At 40.8% G+C, this 20,083-nt stretch overlaps 1 protein-coding gene across 31 annotated transcripts in view; it reads left to right on the top strand.

Annotated features, from left to right (window-relative positions):
• Nucleotides 1–20,083, top strand: part of NEB (nebulin) — a 136,443-nt gene that overhangs the window by 49,946 nt on the left and 66,414 nt on the right. For 26 of the 31 annotated variants that reach the window (XM_019470416.1, XM_009273141.2, XM_019470430.1 and 23 more), the window contains 22 exons: nt 1,300–1,341; nt 1,437–1,706; nt 2,747–2,950; nt 3,303–3,407; nt 3,503–3,610; nt 5,364–5,675; nt 6,378–6,581; nt 7,324–7,428; nt 8,135–8,242; nt 9,155–9,466; nt 9,879–10,082; nt 10,561–10,665; nt 11,168–11,275; nt 12,231–12,542; nt 12,959–13,162; nt 14,232–14,336; nt 14,515–14,622; nt 15,009–15,320; nt 15,865–16,068; nt 16,275–16,379; nt 18,090–18,197; nt 18,862–19,173. In XM_019470416.1, coding sequence (XP_019325961.1) covers nt 1,300–1,341; nt 1,437–1,706; nt 2,747–2,950; nt 3,303–3,407; nt 3,503–3,610; nt 5,364–5,675; nt 6,378–6,581; nt 7,324–7,428; nt 8,135–8,242; nt 9,155–9,466; nt 9,879–10,082; nt 10,561–10,665; nt 11,168–11,275; nt 12,231–12,542; nt 12,959–13,162; nt 14,232–14,336; nt 14,515–14,622; nt 15,009–15,320; nt 15,865–16,068; nt 16,275–16,379; nt 18,090–18,197; nt 18,862–19,173 — 3,957 coding nt within the window. The remainder of the gene's footprint in view (nt 1–1,299; nt 1,342–1,436; nt 1,707–2,746; nt 2,951–3,302; nt 3,408–3,502; nt 3,611–5,363; nt 5,676–6,377; nt 6,582–7,323; nt 7,429–8,134; nt 8,243–9,154; nt 9,467–9,878; nt 10,083–10,560; nt 10,666–11,167; nt 11,276–12,230; nt 12,543–12,958; nt 13,163–14,231; nt 14,337–14,514; nt 14,623–15,008; nt 15,321–15,864; nt 16,069–16,274; nt 16,380–18,089; nt 18,198–18,861; nt 19,174–20,083) is intronic. The other 5 variants (XM_019470435.1, XM_019470436.1, XM_019470434.1 and 2 more) reach the window with 4 other exon arrangements.

The raw sequence follows: 20,083 nt of genomic DNA, 5'->3' as shown, positions 1-20,083 counted from the left end.
TCCCTGCACTCCTGGGCCATATCCCTATAATCTCCCCAGGATGTGTATCCCTCCCTCCACTGCCTATGCATTTTGTTTTTGTGTTTTAGTTTGGCTAAGAGGTCTTGACTTAGCCAAGCTGGCCTTCTGCCTCCCCTGCCTGACTTCCTGCATGTTGGGATTGAGAGCTCTTGTGCCCTAAGAAAAATATCTTTAAATAATTCCCAGCTCTCGTTCACTCCTTTATCTCTGAGGGCAGTTTCCCAAGGGATCCCACTCACTAGTGCCCTAAACTTTCAAAGTTTGCCTTTCTGAGGTTTAGGGTACCAATTCTACTTTTTACCTGTCCTGCACCCCTCAAGATTGAGAATTCTACCAGAGCATGATTGCTGCAGCCCAGGCTACCTCCAAACTTGACCTCTTCGATAAGTTCTTCCTCATTAGAGAGCAACAGGTCCAGCAGTGCCTTTTCTGTGGTCAGGCTCTCCATCACCCGTACTAGGAAGTTGTTCACAACGCACTCCAGTAGTTTCCTGGACTGCTTGCAGTTTGCTGTGCTGCTTTTCCAGCAGATGTTCAGGTGGTTGAATTCCCCTATCAGGATCAGGGCCTGCAAGTGTGATGCTTCCTGCAGTTGAAGAAGGAATACTTCCTCAACCCCCTCTCCTTGATCAGGTGGCCTGTAGTAGACAGCAATCACAAAGTTTCCTTTGTTTGCTTGGTCTCTAGTTTTCACCCATAAGCTCTTGACATGCACGTTGCTAAAAAAGTGTCGTGTTGCCCCTTGCCACTTCCCAGGCTTAGTGGCTGTAGGTCTGCAGCTGAGGACACACATGGGGCTGGGAGAATAAGACTCCTGAGCACTGTGCAGGAGGGCCTGGTGCAGCGGAGTGTGTCAGCTGCTGTGGGCTGTGTGGGTGAGTGCAGTCAGGGCTGTGCAGGATGAGGCCCAGGTTGCCTGCTGGAGCGGTCCGGGGGTTTTCCCCGAGTTTTGCATCCCAGCTGAAGAGCTGGCCTCTCCGTGGGGATGCTTAGGTTGTGTGGAGACCCTGTCTGCTGTCATGCATCGCTCCTGGTTCCCAAGCTACCTTGGTTGGAGTTGCCGTCTGGGCCTCCATGTGCCTCCTGTGGCCCAGCGTAGGCATGGGGTGGGATGGAAGTGTAGGACACAGTAGGGATATGCTGTGCTTGGACGCCTCTTCACGTGGTGATCTTGCCAGGCTCCATTAGCAAAGCGCTCGCTCACAGGCACTGCTACAGAATAGTGTCAGAAGGGAGAACAGTTGGCCTGAAACTTACTGAGCTTCTTTAACCCTGCAGTACAAATACAAAGAAGGCTATCGCAAGCAGCTTGGCCACCACATAGGGGCCCGTAACATAGAGGATGATCCGAAGATGGTGTGGTCGATGCACGTGGCCAAGACCAGAGGTGACAGGGAAAGCAGCTTGGCCACCACATAGGGGCCCGTAACATAGAGGATGATCCGAAGATGGTGTGGTCGATGCACGTGGCCAAGATCCAGAGTGACAGGGAGTACAAGAAAGCCTTTGAGAAGACGAAGACACACTTCAGTAGCCCAGTGGACATGCTGGGAATCGTGTTGGCCAAGAAATGTCAGGAGTTGGTCAGCGACATTGATTACAAGCACCCTCTGCATCGGTGGACCTGTCTGCCGGACCAGAACGATGTTGTACAAGCCAGGAAAGTGTACGACCTGCAGAGTGATGTAAGTTATTCTTTACTGGCAGTGTGGAAACCAGCAGTCTGTCTTGTGTTCTGCTCCGCTGTTGGAGAAGGTCCGGGTGGGGAGCATGTAAGTCTAGGCTGATGCTGTGAGACTGTGTTGTAGCCGTACTATCTTGCTGAATCATAGAATGGTTTTGGTTGGAAGGGACCTTCAAGATCATCTAGTTCCAATGCCCCTACAATGGGCAGGGACACCTTTCATTGGATCATGTTGCTCAAAGCCCCATCCCACCTGGCCTTGAACACTGCCAGGGAGGGAGCATCCACAACTTACCCGGGCAACCTGTTCCAGTCCCTCACCACTCTCACAGTAAAGAATTTCTTCCTAATACCTAATCTAAATCTACCCTCTTTCAGTTTAAAACCATTACCCCTGTGTTTCTATTGAAAAGAAATGTTCAATTTCAACCTCTCTCATCCAGGACTTTTAAATTTCTCATTTTACAGTTCATGAGAGATCTCAGCAGTCCATCTCTCTTTTTGCTGAGATTTAGTTCAGAATGGCCAGGGATGAAGTTTTCGTGGGGTCATACTTTATGCTCGGAGTAGAGTCCTGTCTTGCCTTGATCATTTTGGGGGGAGAGTTGCGGCAGGTGGCTAGAGTTCTGTATGGCAGGGGAAGGGCAACGGAGTCAAATACTTTCTTTTGGAAGACCAAGAGTGGGCAAAGGCAAGCCACGTGTGCAGTGGTGAGTGGTATGAAGAGCATTAGGTGATGCGGTATAAGGCTCCTCCTGTGCCACTGCCAGCTGGAGATTGCCACATGGGGCAGGTCTTTTCCAGGGAGACTAAGAAGATGGTGAGGGAGGGTTTGTGGATTGCTTGGCACGTGCTTGTGCTGTGGTAGGCGTGGGGAGCCAGGTTGTGGGGGGCTGAGCTTAATGGGAGTCCCTTTTGTGGTGGCTGGTGGGTTGACCCAGGGGAACGTGTTTTGGTAGGCAGAGCTTGCCACGGTAGGAGGAGTGGCTGCATGGAGCAAGGAGGTTGCTGAGCTGCTTTGTGTCCTTGCTGTCCTTTCAGAATGTGTACAAGTCCGACCTTCTGTGGCTGAGGGGCATTGGCTGGTCCCCAAGTGGTTCGCTGGACGATGAGAAGAATAAGAGGGCGGGCCTCATCCTGAGTGACAAGGGGTATCGGCAACACCCGGACACCATCAAATTCACGAGCATTCCTGACTCGATGCCTATGGTGCTGGCAAAGCACAACTCTGAAATTATGAACCAAGTGAGATTTCCTTGTGTGTGCAACCTGAAGGAAACGAGTGCATTTCCCAGGACTTTGGGCTCTCTCCTTCCAGGGCCTGGGTTTTGCAAAGTGGGGTATTGCGTCCTTTGCATCCGGGATTTGTGTTCCTTGTTTTAGACCAAATTCTATTTTGTGTGGTTGGAGCGGTGACTGGGTGCAGTGTGGAAAAGCAAAGGGTGAAGCGTTAGAAAGTTTTGGGACAGGAAAAGGCATTCCTGAGTCAGTGCGAAGTAGAGGCCCCTTGCTTCAGTTTGTTGAGCTAGCTTGCTCTGTGAGTTTGTTGCCCGGTGCTTGCGTGATCGTATTTCACGTTGTGTACTCATTTTTCCAGCGCTCGTACACATCAGCCTGGGAGAAAGATAAAACCAGCGTTCACATTATGCCGGATACACCTGGTATTTTGCTAGCCCAGCAGAACCAAATGAACTTCAGTGAGGTAGGTGTTTGAGCTGGGGTTAAGTGTGCGTCCCTGGACGCTGCTGTGGCCTGGGAAGAAGTGTTGCTTGAGGGGAGTGCTTGTTTTTCCTTCAGAAACTGTACAAGCTTGCGATGGAGGAAGAGAAGAAAAAGGGCTACGACATGCGGGCAGATGCCATTCCTATCAAGTCTGCTAAAGCTTCCAGAGACATTGCAAGTGATGTAAGTACACAGGAGCCCTTGGCGGCACGCCCTATCAGACAGTTCCCAGGTGCTTGCAGTTGAAGCCCAGGGTTTGCAACCTTAGCCAAATGGAGGCTACCCAGCACTTGCCTGTCATTACCATTCAGCTAGTCCGTAAACGTGTTGGTTCTGGAGGGTCTGCCTGTAGCTGTCCCTGCCTGTTATAGGTGTGTGGTGTTGCAAGGGAATGTGTAGCCAGGGTGGAGAGAGTAACAGCAGGAGCTGGGTGATGGACATAATCCAAAGCAGTGTCCCTCCTGGGCTTGTGGCAGCGTCTCCTTAGGCAACAGACTGGACTTTTGAGGTCGTGTGCTGTCGTGGCTGGAGTGATATTGCACTTCACTTGTAAGAGAGCAGCAATGATACACTTTATTGATATAAAACAGTGAGTTAACAGAGTTCAATGGTAAATGTGACAGTGGTTTAACAAGATTCGGTGGCAAGGTACACTTGATTATTTACTGCATAGAGGACAGGGTCAGACAATACTGTCAGGGAGACCCTTCCCTTGAATCATGAGGTTCAGAAAGGACCCCCTTGCTTTCGACAGTGAACAAGATTCGATGGCAAGGTACACTTGATTATTTACTGCATAGAGGACAGGGTCAGACAATACTGTCAGGGAGACCCTTCCCTTGAATCATGAGGTTCAGAAAGGACCCCCTTGCTTTCTAAACTCCTTCTCAGAGAGGAGTCTAGGCGTGGCTGGATCCAATCCTAGTCCCAACGGTTTAAGTCTATGGTATTATATATGCACAATCAGTCCTTTATATCTCTTAGCTAAGATTTCAAAGTTTAGCATGCTGTTAGTCACTTACAGAGGATCTGTTGTGGCAAGGAATCTCTCGACCTTAAGGAGTAACCTTGAGAGGCGTCCCTACTCAAGGGGAGATCCTGGCGTGCAGGAGAGCTCAACGGGCCCTGGGCTGTCTACTATTTATAAAGTAAGACAATTGATTTATAGTCATATTTGCATACCAGCAAGACGTTTGTGTCACTGCTCCAGACAGGCCTTGGCTACTATGTTGTATCCATCCCCAAAGTCCAGCATAAGCTTGATGCAGCCATCATGACCCCACTGGTGGTCATTGCTTACACGGGGGGGGAGCCCCCCGCCACATGTGCTGCCCTCAGTAGTGCAAGTCTGCACGCCCCTAGTAGTGCAGGTAAACAGCTGAGCTAGACATTAGGAAAGACAACCCAAACCAAGTTTTTGTGTAAAAATAAAGGCAGTATAAAAGTAAATAATTTTTATTATTATTAGGTATTAATATCAAAATTTATTCCATATATGTGTTTAGTGTCTCTATTTAAACTTCCATGTCTGTCTCTATGCTCTTCCAGTTTTTATCATCTCCTGAATAGATTGACTAGGAGTTTATTTGGCTATTGTGCTTGAAGGCCACTGATTCTTTACGTAGGGGATATTTTTTGAACTTCGGGCCTTTCATATCACTGCCGTAATTTGGAGACATTTTTGCTCTCAGTTACTGAGTAGTAGCTGTTAATATGTAGGCCAGGGAGTTTCTTCAAAAATGTGAAGGTCATATCAGGTGGATAATGTTATGTGAATCTTTTGTAGCTGTACACTGCAGTTCATCAGCTGAATACTTTCTCACTCTAAAGTCTCTGTGGTTTCAGATACTAAGTTCTCTGGCGGTTGTGCCACAGGGGCTGCTAGGAACATAAAGAAAACTAAACTAAAACTCACTGAACTTTTTTTTGCCTATAGTACAAGTATAAGGAAGGCTATCGCAAGCAGCTTGGCCACCACATAGGGGCCCGTAACGTAGAGGATGATCCGAAGATGGTGTGGTCGATGCACGTGGCCAAGATCCAGAGTGACAGGGAGTACAAGAAAGCCTTTGAGAAGACGAAGACACACTTCAGTAGCCCAGTGGACATGCTGGGAATCGTGTTGGCCAAGAAATGTCAGGAGTTGGTCAGCGATATTGATTACCGTCACTATCTACATGAATGGACTTGCCTGCCAGACCAGAATGATGTTATCCATGCTAAGAAGGCCTATGATCTACAGAGTGATGTGAGTACTCGCTGATAAGCGTTGGATTTCTGAAGTGTATGTAATTTCCTTGGAATATAAACTATAGAAGGTGCTTGAACTGTCTCTCTCATATAGTGTTTTTTCATATTGTGTTTTGATTTACCTGTTCCAAGCAAGGTCATAGGATTTTTAGGAGTGAATGAATCTGTGTGTAAGGAAGGTTGAGTATTACGAAGGTTTATATACAGCTAATCAGTTAGCTGAATAGTAGAATTAGCTGTATATAATCCTTCATAATAGACAATCTTAATACCTTTATATGTGGATTAACTGGAAAGAGGAAATAGCCTAGTATGACTTTTTTTTTTTTTTTAGTTGCATGACTTTAGTGGAGACAATTCCTGTGTTCTGTCTTGGAGAAAATGGTTTAAATTAAGACCTGCTGTTCTTAGTGGGTGAACATTTATTTGTTTGGAACGGATGTTACAGGAAAAGTTTATACTGACATTCAGGGTTTTGTTTTAATCCCTTTACTCTTTGACCATTCCCAGCATGTTGTTGGGTGAATGATACCTCTTGAAGACAGATAAGAGGTCTGAATCTAGGTTGCTAACAGAGTTTGTTTTGCAGATTGAACTAGGAGGAAGGCAGCTTACAGAAAGTAAGCATTAGTTGCATGGTATATATGAAATGTTTAACCGGCAATATCAATGAGACAGCTGTCTTTGTATTTTGTAATAGAACTGCTACAAGTCTGACCTTGAATGGTTGCGGGGCACTGGTTGGGTCCCAATTGGTTCCTTGGATGTTGAAAAAGCCAAGAAGGCAGGAGAGATCTTAAGCGAGAAAATATACCGTCAGCCTCCAGACACAATCAAATTTACTAGCGTCACTGATTCTCCAGAGATGGTCTTAGCCAAGCAGAATGCAGAGACAATGAATAAGGTGAGTCTTGATTCAATTAGGTAACACATCATCAGTCTCCACCTAAACCCTGGAGACAGGCCTAGAAATACAGATGTGTGGTTGCTGTGTGAGATTTCAGCACAGCAAGGCTTTAAAAGTGTAAGTTACATTCTTGGTAATCAACAGGTAACTTATTTTCAGCAAGTGCTAATTTAATAATATCTTTCAAGTTACCAAGTTAAATTGGAATTATCAGTTGTGAAGCTTTCCACATACTGTACTGTGTATCTAGTAATGTTACCTAACTTTTATCTAAATTTTAATAGAGCAATTTGTCTAATAAATCTAATAATTTTTCAAGTTTATCTAGTAATTAATAAACTACTTGTTTTAGGGCAGTCTTTGAAATAGCTGTATTTTAAATAATTCAGCGTAGTAGTTAAAATGTAAAAGTTTTTCTGAATCTGTGGTCCTGATCGCAAATAAAACCATTTCCTCTTTCAAACAGGCCTTGTTCTTAGAGTTTAGATCTCTGTGTGTCTGATTAGCATTTTGTGCCTTTTTTCTAAATATTTTTTTTTAACATAATTCTTTCTAGATTACTAATTCTTAACCTGGACATTAAGTATCTACAGGAGTGAATATAAAATCTCATTGTTATATAAGGAATAAGGATTTTTTAGACTTGGACTACAGATCTGTAATTCTTTTTATGTTTTAGGAGATCTCCAAGTAGTCACGGTTTTTTTCCCCCCTTTAACATACGTTATTTCTCCTGCAGCATTTATATACTGAGGCTTGGGATAATGACAAGACACAAATCCACATAATGCCTGACACACCTGAAATTACACTGGCAAAACAGAACATGCAAAACTACAGTATGGTGAGTGTGTTAGCTCTCCAAATGTAACTGGTCTGTTTCATGGCTGGATCATCAGTATTCTGATAAACCTTATATAGATGATACCATCAGTTTCTTTAAGTAACCCCCAATATTTATGCTCAAAATTGTGACTTTAAAAACATCGTTTGCATATTTGTACAGTAGTGCATACATACAACAGTAAGCACTATTGAGAATAAATTCCATGAGAAGTTTTGTGTCTTCAGTGAATTTTTGGGAGTCATTTCTGCCAGCATGCATACTGTTGGGAAGACACAAAATTAATTCCAACATTGGAAATACCAAAAAGGTAATTTCCAGCACAATTCTGAAGAGCAGTGATCCCAGTGTTCAATGTTAGTTTAGGCAAATAAATTGACATCCATAAAAGGTGGCTTTGAAAAGTAAGTTTTACTCCACTTGTATAGAAGAATAATTTATCTCAAATTGTAGTCAATGTTATGTTATTTAAAGTATTGAAAGAAGAAAGTTGTTAGCTAATGTATTTAGCAAAGAGCTTCCTTTGATAGAATTTGTATCAGCTACTGATCTGGGGCTTTGAGTTAAGAAAATTAGATAAAGCTGGGTTAGCATAAATCTTAACACAATTTTTTAAATCTACTCTACTTACAAGCAGTTTGTTTTGCCGAAAATGTAGTATATGGAACTTACTTACATGAACCCTATTGTTTAATTCTTCACCTAGAACCTCTACAAACAGGCCATGGAAGAAGCAAAAAAGAAAGGCTATGATTTGAGAAGTGATGCTATCCCCATTCAAGCTGCCAAAGCATCCAGGCAAATTGCCAGTGATGTAAGAAACTACTTTTTGTTTCTTTGTGTGGTGACATCTGGTCGCTGCAACCTGAAAGTTATCAGCTGGATTCTGTAAAAGGCATTTCAATGAAACTGTGATCTCAAATAATAGATTTTTGGAAGCAAATTATTATATATGTTTAAAGACTTAATTGTAAAAATTAAATGTTGAGAAGTTATAAGGACAATATAATGCTGCTATCATGTTAATTTTATAGCTCATAAACTTGTATCTTTAATTAAATCCTAACAGTATGTATATTATTATATTTAATAAGGGTTAAATATATTTAATAAGGAGAGGATTGTTTCTCACTAGTATTAGTGAAGTGTTTTTTCAAAAAAACTTGCGTAAAAATCTCTATTTAGGGTTCTAACTCAAATCTCAAAAATTTAATGTGAGAATCCACTCTAAATACAAAAGCAGGAAAAAAAGTATGCAATGACTATGACAGGTTTTGCTTCTGGGATGAGGAAATGTCACTGAGAGACAGAGGATAACAGTTCTTTATGCTCCTTGTTTTTCTATCAAGATTGATATTTAATCTGTTAGTATTAAGACCAACTCAGACTATCTTCCTCAAGGTGTTTTGGAATAAGCTTTTAAAATAAGTTAATCTTTACATTTTAATCTTAATAGTAAAAGAATGTGGAATATCAAACTTGTTAGTAAGTATGTGACATTAAATGTTTAGTTAATTGAAAGTGTGATATAGTTATATAAAAAATCAGAGATAATGATATCTGTAATAAAAATCCTTTTTGTGTGAGAATTAGTAAAACTTAAAAACTAATGAAAGACCTAAACCATATTTTTCTCTAAACAAAATAGTAATGGCTATGTTAAACTGTGTGAATTATTTATTAATTTATAAATACACCATGTGAATATGGATATACTTTATTTCAGTACAAATACAAAGAAGGCTATCGCAAGCAGCTTGGCCACCACATAGGGGCCCGTAACATAGAGGATGATCCGAAGATGATGTGGTCGATGCACGTGGCCAAGATCCAGAGTGACAGGGAGTACAAGAAAGCCTTTGAGAAGACAAAGACAAACTTCAGTAGCCCAGTGGACATGCTGGGAATCGTGTTGGCCAAGAAATGTCAAGGGTTGGTCAGCGATATTGATTACCGCCACTATCTGCATCAGTGGATCTGTCTGCCAGACCAGAATGATGTTATCCATGCTAAGAAGGCCTATGATCTACAGAGTGATGTGAGCTCTTTTTGATTTAACTTTTTGGTGAGGAATGTATGTGATATATTACATAGGTGGACCAGGCCATCACATACCAATGTGGTGGAACCAAATTTTCAAGACTTATTTTTAAGTTTTATGGCTAATAGAAACTCAGATCTCCAATAGGATATGTTAACTAATAGGTATTTAAATTAAATTCTGTAATTCCAGAATTTGGGCTATTTATCATTTGCCATTCTGAGAAACTTGGATAATGGTTTCACTCTTAATGTAGATGAAATGCAGTTATTTTTTCTAAGATTTTCTCTAGGGTTTTGAATTTATTTGAATTAAAAGTTGATAGTGAGGTTACTTAACTGTGAAAAGATGCACCGTGTAAAATTGCATTATTATTATTATTATAACCTATGTATTTTTTTTGTAATAGAACTGCTACAAGTCTGACCTTGAATGGTTGCGGGGCACTGGTTGGGTCCCAATTGGTTCCTTGGATGTTGAAAAAGCCAAGAAGGCAGGAGAGATCTTAAGCGAGAAAATATACCGTCAGCCTCCAGACACAATCAAATTTACTAGCGTCACTGATTCTCCAGAGATGGTCTTAGCCAAGCAGAATGCAGAGACAATGAATAAGGTGAGTCTTGATTCAATTAGGTAACACATCATCAGTCTCCACCTAAACCCTGGAGACAGGCCTAGAAATACAATGGTCACAAGTAATGCTGAAGTTCAGAGATGATGTATTTTCAAATAGTGTGCTCTGTTTTTTTCAATCAAAACTATTAGGCCATGTAACGGAAGAGTCAACTTTGTCATGATATTCTGCATATTACATCTTAATCTTTTCTTTGACATGTCTGTGCAGTGAGCAGTAATAATGCTTTGGTTTATTCATAATTCTTAAGTAATGTGGCAGTTTTCTAAGTGTTGTTAAACTTCCTTTGATAAATTCTCTTTTTAATAATGGTATCTCTACCTGATTAAATACACAACCATTTATCCATGCTATATTTCCTGTAATTTTACCTAGTATGCTCTATGTTTTACCTGATTAATGAGATATTAACTTGTTTTGGAATGCAATATTGATCTCTTCCTGTATTCTTTCTTAGCATTTGTACACTGAAGCATGGAATAAAGATAAGGCCATGGTTCATGTCATGCCTGACACACCAGAAATCCTGCTAGCTAAACAAAACCAATTAAACTACAGTCAGGTGAGTAAAACTGAAGAGTTGAGAGAATGAAAGGATTTCTGACAAGTACAATTTTGTCATCTCTGAATTTTTATTAATATTATAATATTGTCAAGATGTTTAGTTTCACAAATTGCCAGCTCCACTGCTAAAATCAGAGTTGTTCTTTTGCTAGAATTTACCTCCTGGGTATCTAATTGGGCTTTTAAAGTATATTATCTGCCATAAATGAGAAATCATTTCTATAGCAAGGTATGGAAATAAATTATTTAACTTTTAGAATATTCCTTTCTTTGCCTTTCCTAAATGATTTCCAGTTTTCAAGTGTCTACAATACAATTACAAGATCTTTGAAATTTGCATTTTTTTATTTTCTGGAGCAGATAGAACTGTGTTCATATATTTAAGTTGTCTCAACATTAACAATATTGTTTAGGGACTTAATCTGTTTTATTACACAAATGTGCTTAAGTGAAGTGTAATTTTGTTTTTGAAACAAAAATGTGAATTTTTTTTCTCACAGAAAAGGTACAGACTAGCTTTGGAGGAATCAAAGAAGAAGGGTCATGATTTGCGTTTTGATGCCATTCCTATTCAAGCTGCCAGAGCATCCAGAGAGATTGCCAGTGATGTAAGCAGGTTTTTTTATCATGTCTGTATGGATTTGGTAATGGAAAAGTTTGTTCCATTGTTTGTTAATGTAATACCTTAAGTTTGTAGAATAGATAATACTGAAATCCAGTGATTCTACTGCATGCCTTTAGTACATGAAAGGAATAGATAGCCAGTATTTTTATACATGAGGTATATATCACAGTAATAAATAAATAAAATAATGTGAGGATTATTTCTATGCCCCCTGTAATAGTTCCATTGATGTCCATGGATGTTCAAGTAGGATAATCAATAAGGCGTACGAGTCTATGCTAGAGTTAGTCAAATTAATTTCTGATTCAAAATAGGAAATACTTTAAAATCTCTCCGCAAAATAGATATATTAGTAAATCAATTCTAAAAGTTCTAAATTGTTGTCTTTTCCTGTGGAAAAAATAGTTCTGTTGAAGTGTCATATTGAAATCCAAGATGTCTAAATACAAAAGCAGGAAAAAAAGTATGCAATGACTATGACAGGTTTTGCTTCTGGGATGAGGAAATGTCACTGAGAGACAGAGGATAACAGTTCTTTATGCTCCTTGTTTTTCTATCAAGATTGATATTTAATCTGTTAGTATTAAGACCAACTCAGACTATCTTCCTCAAGGTGTTTTGGAATAAGCTTTTAAAATAAGTTAATCTTTACATTTTAATCTTAATAGTAAAAGAATGTGGAATATCAAACTTGTTAGTAAGTATGTGACATTAAATGTTTAGTTAATTGAAAGTGTGATATAGTTATATAAAAAATCAGAGATAATGATATCTGTAATAAAAATCCTTTTTGTGTGAGAATTAGTAAAACTTAAAAACTAATGAAAGACCTAAACCATATTTTTCTCTAAACAAAATAGTAATGGCTATGTTAAACTGTGTGAATTATTTATTAATTTATAAATACACCATGTGAATATGGATATACTTTATTTCAGTACAAATACAAAGAAGGCTATCGCAAGCAGCTTGGCCACCACATAGGGGCCCGTAACATAGAGGATGATCCGAAGATGATGTGGTCGATGCACGTGGCCAAGATCCAGAGTGACAGGGAGTACAAGAAAGCCTTTGAGAAGACAAAGACAAACTTCAGTAGCCCAGTGGACATGCTGGGAATCGTGTTGGCCAAGAAATGTCAAGGGTTGGTCAGCGATATTGATTACCGCCACTATCTGCATCAGTGGATCTGTCTGCCAGACCAGAATGATGTTATCCATGCTAAGAAGGCCTATGATCTACAGAGTGATGTGAGTAAACCGTTAAATTTACAATACATGATTAAATATACTGGGTCTTGTACAATATAATTTTTAAAAGATTTGTACTATGCCTTAGTCACTTGCATCAGACATGTTGATAGAGGTGAAATGTTTAATATTCTATCATCAAATTTATGTTTAATCCTGTTTTCTCAGTCCTTAGCCTGAGGCGTAATTTGTGTGTAACTCTGATATTTGTGGGGTTCTTCAAGAAATCTATTCTTTTTGTTATTTAATAATTATTTTACTAAATCTTAAAAAATAAGAATTGTTTTCAAAACCATATCCTGCTCCTATGCAGAAATATATACAATTGTTCATATAGACTAGAATATGCTTATTTATAATTATTTTAATATTTGATCACACTTGCACTTATATAATGAAATTACAAATTTTTTCAGGCTGTTTACAAATCAGATCTGGAATGGCTAAGAGGTATTGGATGGGTTCCTATTGGTTCCATGGAAGTTGAGAAAGCCAAGAAAGCTGGAGAAATCCTGAGTGAAAGGAAGTATCGTCAACCAGCAGACCAAATTAAATTTACTAGTGTGACAGATTCTTTGGCCATGGTCTTAGCCAAGCAAAATGCTGAGATAATGAACAAGGTGAGGGGTTTTTTTTTGTCAAAATCGCTAGTATTACTAGCTGATAGAACTTGTTCATGCGGTGAAAAATACAAAATACAAAGTGAGACTAAACACTTTCATTGTGGACTTAGAGAAAATGAATGTCCAAATTCAGCCTTTGCACAGGAAAGCTCTTATCTCAGGGCTCTGTCTGAACTGAACACTTAGTAAAAATGTCCAGAAAAAATTCACCTAAATCACATATTTTTCAAGAGTAATACTAAAAATTTCGGTGAATTTCCCTCTTCCTCCCATCTCAGCTGAAATCCTATTTTTAAATGTTTGTTTGGTATGGTTTTTCTATTTTGTTAATGCTACTTCACTATACAAAGCTCATCTCTGACAGAACAGGCTAAATTTTTTTGCAGTTCTTAGACAATACTGTGAAATCTGCAGAAACGATGTTCTAGCAAGGTGTTAGGGTATGTCTAGAGGTGGTGGTGCCATGACCATGCTATAAGATAGGATGTAGCAGAATATTGAGGCTTTTACTGCAGCTGCTATGATGATGTATTGTTGACTGAATGTCATACTGTATGATGAACAAGTTATGAGGAAATGGCTTATGTTCCCTGGAAGTGAAGCTTCTGCAATTTATCTCAGACCTGGAGGATGAAAGTCGCGAAGTACCTACTCCTTCTCTTTAATAAGAAACATCAATCAAACAACTCTTACAGATATGGCAGAATAATGAATATAGTTCTCCCCCTACAGCAGTTTCCCAGCAATCCTAAATCAATCAATTGCTGTGCCAGCTTAGCCTGAGAAATAATGAGGAAGGACAAAGTTTCCTTCTTGAGCTGTTCAATGAGAAACTTTGCTATGTCAGGGTATTTAAAGCTTGCTTGAACTACCCCTCGCAGTTTGTAAAATACTTTCTTTGGACAAATGTATTAGTTTGGTTATATATATCTTGTACAGCTTCAAGATTACTTTTCTTTTATATCATGGATATATTTTTGATAACTACTGCTTTCAAATTTGCAGTCTTTCTATCATGACACACATAAAGAAACTTTTTAAAGGAATGTGTTTTCCTCTCTCCTAGCGTTTATACACAGAAGCCTGGGATGCAGACAAAACATCAATTCACGTCATGCCTGACACGCCGACAATTTTGTTAGCGAAGGCCAATGCAGCTAATGTTAGCCATGTAAGAACATATAAAAATATACTAAAGTAATGGAAATTCAGAAATTACGTAAGCATTTCTTTAACCGTAAAGATCTTCTAAAGTATGCATTCATGAAAACTTTAAGAAAAAATTATGAAATGTAGAAATTCCATCTTTCAGAATATTGAGAAGCCATTTTCTGTCTTCTTTTGTGTAGAAACTTTATATACAAGCCTGGGAGGAGGCCAAAAAGAAGGGTTATGACATCAGAGCTGATGCAATTCCAATCCGAAGTGCAAAGGCATCAAGGGATATTGCGAGTGATGTATGTTTTTCCTTTACATTTATTTTCAGTTAGCTTGTGAAACAAGAACGAAGTAATAACCTATGTACAACGTAAAAAAACATGGTATATCAGATTCATCTTGAAAGCCTACTAACAAAGAATTCACTGCAGAAAGAAAATGGGCAACAGTTTACAAAAGGAACATTGAATTATAAATCCTGACATTAAGCAGATATTAGAAAAGAATAAACTACAATGAAAATAAACAGAAGTGGTGGAGTAAAAATGCATTAGGCATTTCTAAACTCTAAAAAAGTATATTTCATACCATAAAAAAATATATTTGTGATCAGTAGCAACATGAAATTATGGGAAATTCATCCCAGATTCACTATTTCTTTTAATTCTTCTTTTTGCATTTCCAGTACAAGTACAAAGAAACGCACGAGAAGCAGAAAGGCCACTACATTGGGTGCCAGACTGCCCAGGAGGATCCCAAGCTGTCGTGGGCTGCGCGTGCCATGTTGCTGCAGAACGACCGACTTTACAGGAAGGCGTACCATGATTCAAAGGCCCAGGTCCACATACCAGTCGACGCGATGTCAGTGCAGGCAGCCAAGGAGTGCCAGACGCTAGTCAGTGATGTTGACTACCGCCACTACCTTCACCAGTGGACCTGTCTGCCCGACCAGAATGACGTGATCCATGCAAGGAAGGCCTACGATCTACAGAGCGATGTGCGTTTGTATAGAGATGTGGTAGTTACTACTGTTGCTGTTTAAGAGTGATGTGAGTAAGAGTAGCTGTAGAAAAGCTTCATGGCAGGTGCGTGAGGCTCTGTTTGTTAGTGACTGTGCAACTGTCCTTTCAAACGATGCACGTTCATGAGCCTGCAGTCAGTCCTGGTATGTTTATTTTGATTTGTCTGGGTGATCCTTTCCAAATCAGTAGTGTTTTCAGCCTGGGGACCAGAAATGTTCCGGGCAGTTCATAAGGAAGCCATGTTTTTTTGGTCTGCTGTAGAATGTTTGCTTGCAGTTTGCTTGCGGACTGCTTGCAGATTATGCCACTGGTTTTCATGTAGCAAGTATCTTTAAAAGTATCTTTGTTGCTGTGCAAGTCAGGGGTTTATCTGTGTGTGGGAAGGACCTGGTACGCCACGGTCTCATTGACTGCTTGTTGCGTAACTGTACGAGAAGGAGCTTGGGGAAAGGCCTGTACGAAACCTCTCTGCACGTAGAGTTGTCTCGGCAATGTCAGTAACCCTTGGTTTATTTGTAGAATGTGTACAAGTCAGACCTGGAATGGTTGCGAGGCGTCGGCTGGTTGACAGAAGGTTCTGTGGATGTGGTGAAAGCAAAGAAAGCCCAGGAACTCCTGAATGAGAGGTTGTACCGCACGCGGCCGGAGGAGATGAAATTCACTAGCATTACTGACACGCCAGACGTTGTCCAGGCTAAGATCAATGCTTTGCAGATCAGTGACGTAAGCTTACCTTTCACTTACCTTTCATTTATGTGATGACATTTCTTTTCTTTGTGGTGGAGAGTAGAATTTCTGCCGTGGGAATGACTAATTGGAAAGTATTGCAAATCAGAATTACCAAAGAATTCCTGCTGGTGTTTTTGTTTTTTTTTTTTTTTAAGTGTTCAGACCATCGTGAAATGTCATTATGCTTCCTTTCTCCTTAGCATCTGTATCGTGAAGCCTGGGATAGAGATAAGACGCAGATTTCCATACCTTCTGATACTCCTGTAATGCTGCAGTCCAAAGCCAATGCTCTCAACATCAGCAATGTAAGAGAATAAAATCATTATGCGTGTGAAGCATTATTAAATTAAGGGTATGACAAATGCTCTTCCAGTTTTTGCCCTGTGTCTTTTAGACTTCACTGTAAATGGTGGTGTACTAACGCTGTCTTCTAATGTGCTTGTATTCTAAACAGTAGATTACATCTAGAGGCTCTTTAGGCAGAGTGTGTTGTTGATGAACCAGTGAGCAGTGTTTATGAACCAGACATTCATTAAGCAAGGTAGGCCGGAGGTGTTGATCTGGAATCCATGCCTTTGTATCCTCTCTCAGTCTGTGTGAATGTGAAATTGATGGAACTGCTTCCATGGAACATGCCAGCACTGATGCCTTTCATCCTAAACTGCGCAGATTCCTGAGGGTGTGACTCACGGAGTTGCCTGCCTTGCTTGATAGGTTGTGTGTTCATGAGCAAACTCCAAAGTTCAGTGTCCAATTCCACACAACTCCTCCCTTTGACAAAACTGGTAAATACTTTCCATGGAGTTGTTTTTGGAGTCTGTAGACTCATCAACCCTGACATGTTTTGCAGATTTGTGATGTTTCACTCACTAGTTTTATGGGACTAACACACTGGAGATTCTTAAAGCTGGAAACATTTCCCATTTTGCATTTTCAGCAGGACTTGACTGGGGCTTTGCCTGAAAACTGTATTTACTCCCAGCCTTTCTTGATGTTGATAGTATGTTAAATATTTTTCAAAAGTACCTGATGTGATTGAATTAGGGGTGAAATATTTCAAGTGCTATCGCAACAGACATTTCACTTCCCCTGTTTTTGTCTTGCTCGTGTTTTGATTACTGTTTTTTTCTGAGTTCCTTATAGTCTGACCTACAGTAGCATTCAGTTTCTGAATTTTCACAGTCATCAAAAAAGGACTGAAAAGTGTGTCATTTACCCACCTGTACTAATGACAAAGTTGCCAGCTGGGCTGACCAAGCTTCTGTGGACTGAGATGCCACTAAAGAAGGAGCCCTCATGTTCTTGGACTTGATGTCCTGGACAGGTTGGGTGTCACTAGACACGTAAAGGCACTTTGGTTTCTGTTCAGTCTCGTAAATGGACTGAGCCTCTCTGCCTACACTCGCTTTCTTGATAGGACTAAAAAAGGCTGGTAAAGAAAGAAGTCTCTAGTGGCTATCAGGAGGCTTCATAACATAAGTAGGGTCTGGATACGTTTTGTCAGTAGAACAGATGTTTTGTCCCCAGTAGCTATGACCCTGCGATCGGGTGTGTGTGAGCAGAACCTCTGACTGTTGTAGGGTCATGCAGAATTCAATGTTGGTCGTGGAGGTGTACACTCTGTCAGTTGGACTGCCTGTTTGGGGCCTGTGTGGTGAGCTCATGCATGTGGTCAGCAGTAGTCTGTTAGAGGGGACGTTGCGATATGCTTTCAGGAATATTTCAGCCACTCTTTGTGTTTTGGATTTTGCACCTACTTTAACTTTTAACTCATGAGTTTTCTGTTAAGACACTTGCCAGGATCATTGTTGTAACCCTGCCAGTTACAGGGGGCAAACAGAGCACCCAAGCTGTTAATTCCAAGAGAGTAGGTTTTAGGAAAAGGCATTGGTATCAGAGTCTTGACCGCATGTAACAAGGGTGGTTAATTTTCTTTGCAGACATTATCAGAAGGAAAAGGCATTGGTATCAGAGTCTTGACCGCATGTAACAAGGGTGGTTAATTTTCTTTGCAGAAACATTATCAGAAGGCCTGGGATGAGGCCAAGGCGAAAAGCTATGACATAAGAGCTGATGCCATTCCCATCAAACACGCCAAGGCTTCCAGAGACATTGCTAGTGAGGTACAGTCTTCTCTTAACGTGGTTGCTGCGTCTGTCTCTTCTTGTGTCCACCTCAGCGTGGAGTGAGTGAAGTTCAGTTGAGCTAGAAGCGATGTACACTTTTGTGCTCCTGTGTTATTTTAAAGCCTGTTGTGAGCACCTCTTTCTTTCTACAGCTTGAAGCTGCCTATTGGTAAGTGCTCTGTGAATAAGAGGACATGCGATATGTTTGTGAGATTGCTCAGAGTGCTGGGTAACAAAGTGTGAATTTTCAGACACGAGGCAACAATTTAAAGCTGATTAGGGCAGTGGTTGCTGCTGAATTCTTGCAGTTCCTGTAATCACCACTATCAAATATTTTCTCTGTAAAGATGTGAAATGTGGCTGGTGCTCAGAGTGGTCTTACAGAGCACACAGGTGTCTGCTTCAGTACCATTTTTCGTTCTTTACGAGTGTTAAGAAAAGCCAGAGATATTTTTAAAAAATCGTGGGTGACTTGGGGAATGCCTTTTTTGAGAGCTTGAGGGCCTGCCTTTTGAGTGGACCAGAGCTTTGTCTGTGCTGAGGCAGAACCTCTGGGAAATGTGTCAAAGGGTTGACAGCTTAGGAAGCTGAAAGCCTTTTGTTCATTAGTCACGTTCAGGTGAGCAATGTGTGGCTGCTTACGTTGTTTCTGCATTTCCAGTACAAGTACAAAGAAACGCACGAGAAGCAGAAAGGCCACTACATTGGGTGCCAGACTGCCCAGGAGGATCCCAAGCTGTCGTGGGCTGCGCGTGCCATGTTGCTGCAGAACGACCGACTTTACAGGAAGGCGTACCATGATTCAAAGGCCCAGGTCCACATACCAGTCGACGCGATGTCAGTGCAGGCAGCCAAGGAGTGCCAGACGCTAGTCAGTGATGTTGACTACCGCCACTACCTTCACCAGTGGACCTGTCTGCCCGACCAGAATGACGTGATCCATGCAAGGAAGGCCTACGATCTACAGAGCGATGTGCGTTTGTATAGAGATGTGGTAGTTACTACTGTTGCTGTTTAAGAGTGATGTGAGTAAGAGTAGCTGTAGAAAAGCTTCATGGCAGGTGCGTGAGGCTCTGTTTGTTAGTGACTGTGCAACTGTCCTTTCAAACGATGCACGTTCATGAGCCTGCAGTCAGTCCTGGTATGTTTATTTTGATTTGTCTGGGTGATCCTTTCCAAATCAGTAGTGTTTTCAGCCTGGGGACCAGAAATGTTCCGGGCAGTTCATAAGGAAGCCATGTTTTTTTGGTCTGCTGTAGAATGTTTGCTTGCAGTTTGCTTGCGGACTGCTTGCAGATTATGCCACTGGTTTTCATGTAGCAAGTATCTTTAAAAGTATCTTTGTTGCTGTGCAAGTCAGGGGTTTATCTGTGTGTGGGAAGGACCTGGTACGCCACGGTCTCATTGACTGCTTGTTGCGTAACTGTACGAGAAGGAGCTTGGGGAAAGGCCTGTACGAAACCTCTCTGCACGTAGAGTTGTCTCGGCAATGTCAGTAACCCTTGGTTTATTTGTAGAATGTGTACAAGTCAGACCTGGAATGGTTGCGAGGCGTCGGCTGGTTGACAGAAGGTTCTGTGGATGTGGTGAAAGCAAAGAAAGCCCAGGAACTCCTGAATGAGAGGTTGTACCGCACGCGGCCGGAGGAGATGAAATTCACTAGCATTACTGACACGCCAGACGTTGTCCAGGCTAAGATCAATGCTTTGCAGATCAGTGACGTAAGCTTACCTTTCACTTACCTTTCATTTATGTGATGACATTTCTTTTCTTTGTGGTGGAGAGTAGAATTTCTGCCGTGGGAATGACTAATTGGAAAGTATTGCAAATCAGAATTACCAAAGAATTCCTGCTGGTGGTTTTTTTTTTTTTTTTTTTTAAGT

The sequence above is a fragment of the Aptenodytes forsteri genome, unplaced genomic scaffold, assembly GCF_000699145.1.
Source record: "Aptenodytes forsteri isolate BGI_AS27 unplaced genomic scaffold, ASM69914v1 Scaffold174, whole genome shotgun sequence".
Classification (NCBI taxonomy): Eukaryota; Metazoa; Chordata; class Aves; order Sphenisciformes; family Spheniscidae; genus Aptenodytes; species Aptenodytes forsteri.
This window is presented reverse-complemented; position numbering and strand designations above follow the sequence as displayed.